This window comes from Triticum urartu, chromosome 6 (assembly GCF_003073215.2).
Source record: "Triticum urartu cultivar G1812 chromosome 6, Tu2.1, whole genome shotgun sequence".
NCBI classification, from domain to species: Eukaryota; Viridiplantae; Streptophyta; class Magnoliopsida; order Poales; family Poaceae; genus Triticum; species Triticum urartu.
Window position 1 is genome coordinate 509,626,818 of NC_053027.1, and position 8,359 is coordinate 509,635,176.

Below are 8,359 nucleotides of genomic sequence, written 5' to 3' on the forward strand. Positions count from 1 at the left end.
GGAGCACAACAGCGACTTGAGGGAGCTCCTTCGGATCTTGCAGGTATTGATGGCGTCAAGGAGGAGATCGGGTTTTTTTTGTCTTGGTGGGTTCACGCACCACGGCACGTGGTGGGTCAGACTCGGGAGGGAGGTCCTTCTGTACTCTCTGTACCGCTGTGAGCGTCCCTTCGGTCCTCCGGTAACACTGGTAACTGATCGCTGAGATGGCCTGCTGATCTTTTCATCGGTCCCATCTGTAAGCCGGTTATGGAATGATGATATGACTGATCTGCTGATGTGGACAGCTTGTATGTTAAGATAAATCATGTAGTGGGGATAAACTTCTTATATATATATAGGATGCCATGATTGTCTCAAAAAAAACAGTAAACGCCATGAAGGCGCATTCCAAGTGAAGTAGAAAAACGTCATAGAGGCGTCCATCGGAAATACGCCTTGTTCTTTCGTGAGCAGGGGGCAAAAGGCAAAGCACAACTGCGAAACTCCCCGGCGCCGCGAACTCTCCGGTGGCCTCCCCCACACCAGTCTTCCTGGCGGCGAAACCTCGGCACGGCCATGCTTCTCCGCCGACGCCTCCCAGCGACCCGCCTCCTCCGCCAACTGCAAGCCGGGGCGGCGGCCTCCACCACCACCTCCTCCTCTCCCCCGCCGCCTCCTCTCCAAAAGCCCATCGCCGCCTCCGCCTCCGCCTCGCCTTCTACGGCACTAGGGTCACGCCTAGGGTTCCCCAATGCGAAATCGCGCGCTTCGTCCTCGAGGAGTGCCGCCTTTCTCGCTGCCGCCGCGGCCGCCGCGCTCGCGTCGCTGCCGGTGGTGGCCTACGCCGATGCCAATGAGGAGGTGGCGTGTTATGTTTTGCTTCTGTCCGAGCTTTCGGTTTTCGTTAAGGGAGCTGGACTTAGCTTGATCTGTGTTTACAGGGCGTGGCTGACGGTGCGGTGAGCACTGACGCGGCACCGGTGGAGGACTTGGCCCGCAAGGAGAGGAAGAGGATAATGGAGCTGATTGAGAGCCGAGGAATGCAGCCAGGGTCGTACCCGAAGTTTGAAGTTGCAATCAAGGGCCAGAAGGTCGTCCCCCCACCACCACTGTCCACACACACAGCACAGTACAGACATTCGAGATGTCTGCTGAACAATATTAGTTGTGCATAACATGTCAGTCTAAGGGCTAGAGGAATTAGTGAGCACTTCGGTGTACATTGTGTCAGCCACTTTGGTCGGAATGCTTTGGTGCACTGGTTAATGTAGAAAGTATAGATTTAGCATGTCACAGTGGTAACTGGTAACAAATTCGAGTGAACCTAAGTACGAGAATCAGTCAGTTCAAGAAAGAATTGTGAGTCTCCGTAGTCGGCACAAGGATACCGTGAGATGCAGGTTAGGTTGATTGTTGCACGGTTGCTATTAGAGCGCAGTTGTAAGTGCATTTTGTTGATCTGGCATGACATTCGGGGCGGGCTACTGTGTTTACTTAGAACTGCACATTTTCACCCCATAATCAGTAACAGATAGTAACCTTGTGCAAGATTCACTTCATAATTGCATTTAATTTCTCTGATTTAGTTTTTTTTACAGGTGGTTGTTAAATTCAATGTACCATCTACCTGTAATATATCGCGCCTCATTGTTGATCTCGTAACGCATATCGGACTTGAGGCAGAACAGTGTGTTGGTGGCTCAGAGATACTATTGCGTGCTTGGGACAGGTTAGCAAAAGAAACAGGATGATATTCAGTTTGGTGCAAAGATATGTGTTGTCATTGCCTGGTTATTTGGTTTTGCACTTGTGCTAAGGGCAATCATATATAGATCGCAGATAATACAGTTTCAGATTTCACCCACATGCATTCTCTTGTGTCCTCACATCCTCTTTCCATATTTATTTTTCTCCTTAATCAGAGTCCTGTGCCACTATTTCTCTCTGCTTGGATTGGCGCAATTGTATTATCTTGGTTGATCAGCTGAAGGGGAATCATAGATACAAATGATACATTGCATTTTTAAATCTTTGTTGATGGTTGTGGGAGGTGCAAGCATTATTGTCAGGATTTCTCATGTAGTCTTCTTACCTGCAAATTGCCTTGTGTTTTTCTTTTCCATGTCATAGAAATAGGTGTTGCCAAGTAACCAATTATATTGTGTTTTAATCAATTAATTCTGTTCCAGTGCAGCTGCGCGTCAAATAACACTGAATCCTCCAAAAACGACAGCAAGCACTGGAGAGAACAATGAAGATTCTCTTTGTGTTTTGATATTTGAGCCACTTGTCGGATCTGAATATGCTGTTAGTCCTTATGTATGTATACTTAATTAAGATTGTTTAAGAAATTTAACCTACACTTTGTCATTATATAAAGATTTCATGCAATTTCTGATTGTTGTGTGTACTCTCAGGAAATTGAATTCATCAAGCCTGACAGTTTTAGTTCGAAAGAACTTGAAGGTTTGGTCAGTGCTTTAAAAATAGCTGGCCAGAAAGATGTTAAGACATCATCAGGGAAAGCATCAACCAAAGGAAGTGGTCAGAGATCTAAGCATCTACCCTCTATAGAAAAAACTGTATCTGATTTAGAGGATATGGGTGTTAGGGTCTATGGGTTTGATGAAACCTCTAGTGTTCCAATGGATGGCACTGTCATGTGGGAGAACATTGCTGGATATGAACATCAGAAAAGGTACAACATCTGTTACTTTTAATCTCGAAACAGCAGATATTTTATATATGCAAAGTAAAGGTATTATATTGTTAGTATGTAGATGTGTTTGTTCAATGATAATTACAAGCATCCCCCATGCATTGTGCCATTCCTTTCTGCTTTTCTGCTTATTTGACTTCTTTCCTTGATAGTTGACACATTCTGGTTGGTGCTTGACTGCAGAGCTTACTATCAGTCTTAATAGTCAACTGCTTTTGTGTATTCTATCATAAAGGCATAGTTCTAAGGTTTAATATATGTCTTTTGTTCTTTATAGGGAGATAGAGGATACTGTACTCTTGGCTTTACAGAATCCTCAAATATATGATGACATTGCTCGAGGTACACGTTGCAAATTTGAAACAAATCGACCTCGGGCGGTTCTGTTTGAAGGTCCACCTGGTGCGTGATCTGAATGGCCTTTTACTTCAATGCAAATTTCAATACCAAAAATAAAAATATTACATTTTGTGCTATTTTGTTTCTTAATTAATGTTAACAACCATGGTAAAAAAATAGTAGGTAAGTAGGTTATGTCATTTCATAATTAAAGTTATAGTATTTGTTGGTTAGACTATTTACTATAAGCGAGAAATTGCAACAGATCAGTGCTTGCACTTCCTGATTTTGAGCCCCTCTTTGTGCGCTAATAGTATGACTGCGTCTGTTTTTTGCTGGTTTGTTTGCTTACTTTACCAGTTACCACTGTCTCATCATTTCAGGGACTGGTAAGACATCTTCTGCTCGTGTTATTGCCAAGCAAGCGGTAACTCATACTCCTATACTTTTGGAAATTCTCGAAAGTAATTTTGTGCAAAAGAAACTGAAATATGTTTTCTGAAGCTTTTCTGCTGATCACTTTACTTATTCTAGGGAGTTCCACTATTATATGTGCCACTGGAGATCATCATGTCAAAATATTATGGTGAAAGTGAGCGCCTGTTGGGATCTGTTTTCTCACTTGCCAACAATCTTCCTGATGGAGGTATTATTTTCCTAGATGAGGTACGCACCGTCATCTTTATAGCATACATGTGTTATGGATAATACATCAGTTACGAAATGTATGGTGGTGCTTAACATACTGATGTTGGTGGAATATTTTTGTTGTTGTTCCAAATTTCATAAAAAATGTGTTGCTTCTTTAGGCTTTAAGCTGAATTTTGCCTTCTTTCCAAATGATGATGGCTGGTGAAGTAGAACTACTTATACTTCTATGCCTCCAAAACAACTTAACTAGGAGCTCTGCATGACCCTTTAGCCTGTTTTTGTTCTCTATTTTAGTATACTTCGCTTCATAGTGATTTGATTTTCCTGTTTATACTAAGATGTGAATTTTGCATCCTTCTAATTTATATCCTTGTATAGGTAGACTCTTTTGCTATTTCTCGAGATAGTGAAATGCATGAAGCTACTCGAAGGATATTATCAGTAATTCTGCGACAGGTAGAGTGCCTCTGACCTCTGTGGGTGTAAGTAATATTGAGTGCCTGTTACCTCTGTTGGTGTAAGTAACCACTGAGTTTATACATACTTCTTTCAATCACTCATCCTGCCTGTTAGGGAGGGAAGGTGAGACTATGGGCTTTATTTATTCAAAACCATGAGAGTGCATAGCCACGGCTCAAGAGAAGCCAGGGGAACATTAAACGAAGTTACATAATCTTTGGATGTAGACATTATTTCTGTCACACCTAACCAAATGCCAAACAATATGACGCGGTAGTTGCCAGCTTTGTCGCAATCCCTGCACGGTCCACATCCACTTTCACCTCATACCATTGTCAGCGGTTAGTGCCATGGCCTTTCGTGCTTGGAACAGCAACCAGTTCAGCGTAGGCCACTCGCTCCTCAGAATTTGCAGAACCCAGTAGGAATTACCCAAAGTCGTCACGCCACACGACACGACTTCCACTAGAGCAATCTACTTTAGCTAGCCCAGTCTGCACTTCGGCACACACATTGGTACAGCACTTTTGAGACCTTGTGTAAACCCCGGAGATTGAATAAGAGATACAATACTCTTAAAACCCTTACTGTGTTGCAGAAACTGTACATTGTAACATGTATGAAAGCGCATACTTCTAACTGGCAGGACTTCTTATTTCATGCCTGGTTTTTGCTGTGGTTATTTACTTACGCTTTGTGCAAGCATTAGCATGTAAGCCCCTGTTGCTATTCTCCATGTTTTTGGTATCCAATTTTGATAGCTTGATACCTCTCAGTTACCTGACAAAAGACCTGCATGCGGTCTGTTAGGTGCTTCTATCATGCTTATACAATCACTGCACCTGCCGTGTGTATTATTGCCATTAATTAAATTTCTTTTGTGAAGATCGACGGGTTCGAGCAGGATAGACGTGTGGTGGTTATTGCTGCAACAAATAGAAAGGAAGACCTTGATCCTGCTCTCATCAGGTTTAGTTCTATTTCGCCACCCCCCTTCTGTGTTCCTGTAAACAGTCCTAACTAATGTTCACACTGTCTAGTGAGTACTGAAGTTCTTATGCGAGATTCTTTTTGGCTTCCTGCATTTTTCTAAGAGCCGTACATAACAACATATAAGCTATACAAATAAACAGTGCTGCAATACTGGACTAAACTACTTAACCTTGTGAAAAAAAATTGACGTTAAACCTTGTAACATTTATATAAAACTTAGATATCATGATCAATTTGATCTTATCTTTTATTTGGATTATGAAAACTGTACTCTTAACTTCTCCTGTTTCCTTTGTTAATTTGCAGCCGTTTTGATTCAATGATTTGTTTCGGCCTACCGGACCAGCAGAGCCGTGCAGAAATAGCAGCCCAATATGCAAAGCACCTAACAAAATCCGAGTTGGTTCAGTTTTCCCTTGCCACTGAGGAGTAAGTACTTCATTCTGAATCTTCAATCAGGATGTCCCTGTGTTGCTACAGAGCCGCTAATGAAAAAACAAAAATACCAGTTATATACCTAAATTTTCCTTTTCAGAACAAAACGAATGTTTGCGAAACCACATTGACAGTTCATTGGAAGAAGAGGCTGTCACATTTAGTAGCATATGTTTTGTAGGTCAACTGCTCAATATAACAAATAAAATGTGTAAAATTGACATATGGTAAATAACTTCTGCATGCTTTGATATTCAACACTAAGTCCTTCACAGCTCCATTAACATATGGTAAATAACTTCTGCATGCTCTGATATTTATATGGCAGGAGTAGCTCCATATCATCTCCTAAAGACTATACAGATTCATAAGGATAAATCTAAACGAATAAAACAAGATATATGCATATTGATATATTTGTTTTACGTTCCTCTGAAAAATATTTGAAGGAAAGAAATGTTTCTAAACTCAGTGCCGTAATGGTGCATAGTCCATCAGAGACGGGGATCACATGTATATATGATCCTTGTGTACCTGGAAGCGGCAAAGAGATGCTCCGAAAATATGTTTGAGCTGTGTCCTAAAACGTCTTGCATTTGTTTACAGAGGGAGCACTTAGTGTGGTACATTTTGTAACACAAAAAAATATGCAAGTCCTGATTGAGCCACAAGCCTGTCGTGTTTGCAGTAGCAAATGTCCGGCTTATCGTTTCTTTTTAACGGCTTGTGTATTGAATTTAGATTCTTAAATGCATTACTGTAGATCAGGGAAAGCTGCATCGGTTCTTATTTGTCTATTTGTGACTCTTGACTTGGTTAGCAAGGGTTGGTGTGCTGTCCCATCCTGGTACTAGTATCTACTCCCTCCGTTCCAAATTACTCGTCGCAGAAATGAATGTATCTAGAACTAAAATGCATCTAGACACATCCAATTCCGCGACGAGTAATTCGGAACGGAGGGAGTAGGAAATTAGATCGTGTACCAATGTTTTTTGTTTTTCATCTGGACAGTCTGGACAGCTACGCATACTGCTAAAAGATCATTCAAGACAAACTGTACTGTGCTTAGCAGTCCATTATCTTACTTGTTCTAAACACTGAGTGCAGGATGGCAGGAAGAGATATCAGGGATATCTGCATGCAGGCAGAAAGGCATTGGGCATCGAAGGTATGGTAAACCAGCCCACAAGTTATTTCCCCTCCTCTTTTGGGGCATCGTCAGCTTCTCACTTGGTCAATGTGTTTGCCTTCCACAGTTTATCAGGGGACAAATTCCAAAAGACGAGAAGGGGGAGCCCCCTCTTCCTCCAATCGATGAGTATGTTGCATGTGCCGAACAACGGAGAAAGTCTTTACCGGATAGAACAAGACCAGCAGCATCCAGATTCGGCCCACCTCTGAAATTAGCTTGAAGAAACTATCTCTTATATACGATATGGCTACTACATAAAAAATGTAATTCCAACGAGGATGTGTATACAGTTAGCTAGTTTCATACGTGGTTCTGTAGTTACCTGAATTTTGAGATGAGAAAACATGGGGCGTTGGAGACCGGCTTTCTTTAGACGCGGAGAGGGATATGGTAGTCTATAAAGGCGTTCTCAGTTTCTTTTCTGTAACAATGTTTGACTTTTCTCGACTGTTGGAATTAAACCTGGTAATAGTCTGGGCTGAAAACCATAGTTTCAGTCCGGTTTTCATTTTGGGCTGCTCTGGTTTGGTTGAAACGGACTGAGCTCCTGCTATAATTTGGTTTGGTGTGGGATTTAATGATTACTGGATTGGTTTGGTTTGGTCTGGACCCTTTTTATCGACGGACAAAATCCAGTCGAGCGACCATCCCCAGACCGATTTTGCTTCTTGTACAGTTTGTATTAGTGTTAAGTGATGTAAATGAGTGAAAAAAATATGGAGACGCTACGGCAGCAGTAAGAAAGGGAAATACGAGTTCGTAGTATCAATTAGTTTGCTTTGCTTCAAAAAAAATATCCTAAACTAGCAAATAGAATTCATCTTTGAACTATTCTCGGACTTGTTAGAATTCATCTTTGAACATGAAATCTTGGTCCAACATTACAACTGAAAGCTACTGAGACACCTATGCGGCACTAGCAATAGCAAATAGAGACAAGCCGCGAACCAATCTCTGGTTGAGATAGTTAGGTGGACAGTGGTATCCCCAACCCACTAGGGTTTAAATCCTGGTGCTCGCATTTATCCTGAATTTATTTCAGGAATTTTGGTGATACGCTTTCAGTGGGAGGAGACGTTCCCGTCGACTACGAGGCGCCTACGGTGACTTCGTAAAATCTCAAGATGATATGCCGGCCCAATCTCTCGGAGGTGCTCATAGGGGTAGGGTGTGCGTGTGTGCGTGTATATGAGCGCTTATATCTGTACTTATGCTCAAAAAAAAAAATAGAGGCAAGCCTTGCTACATGCTTCATGTTTCCTTCCTGGTGTTATTTTGGGTCCATGATTGTCCGTTACACACGGCAGGTTGCATTTCCAGTTGATGGTTTTAAGTGAAATTGAAAAGAAAAAATGTGCAGGTCCTCTAAATTCTAACTACCGACAGAACACGTCCATTTCAGTGGCTATTTGATTTCTGGAACCGAGTGTGGCAAGGGCCCGGACCACGGCTCTGGAATCCAGTGCACGTAGATATGGTTGTTGTTTTATTCATCGTGCATGAGACAGAAACGAAATATATTCCGTACGTGAGCACGGTCGATGTTCCGATCGACCCCCGGAGAGAAGACGAACGCGGCGGCATCCCAC

General features: G+C 42.2%; 1 protein-coding gene across 1 annotated transcript; it reads left to right on the top strand.

Moving 5' to 3' along the window:
- Positions 1-428: 428 nt before the first annotated feature.
- Positions 429-7,281, top strand: LOC125514655 (katanin p60 ATPase-containing subunit A-like 1). Its single transcript, XM_048679993.1, has 13 exons — positions 429-843; positions 924-1,073; positions 1,581-1,711; positions 2,172-2,301; positions 2,400-2,680; positions 2,979-3,103; positions 3,424-3,467; positions 3,575-3,706; positions 4,070-4,147; positions 5,037-5,119; positions 5,450-5,572; positions 6,686-6,746; positions 6,835-7,281. The coding sequence occupies exons 1-13, from the start codon at positions 559-561 to the stop codon at positions 6,988-6,990; spliced, it is 1,779 nt and encodes a 592-aa protein (XP_048535950.1). The 5' UTR covers positions 429-558; the 3' UTR covers positions 6,991-7,281.
- The last annotated feature ends 1,078 nt before the right edge of the window (positions 7,282-8,359 follow it).

Bases quoted from the DNA above. Each gene is read 5' to 3' on its own strand.
- LOC125514655 (XM_048679993.1), top strand. From the start codon at position 559: ATGCTTCTCCGCCGACGCCTCCCAGCGACCCGCCTCCTCCGCCAACTG. The intron at 2,681-2,978 runs GTACAACATCTG...TGTTCTTTATAG, and splicing joins GGATATGAACATCAGAAAAG to GGAGATAGAGGATACTGTAC. The intron at 3,104-3,423 runs GTGCGTGATCTG...TCATCATTTCAG, and splicing joins TCTGTTTGAAGGTCCACCTG to GGACTGGTAAGACATCTTCT.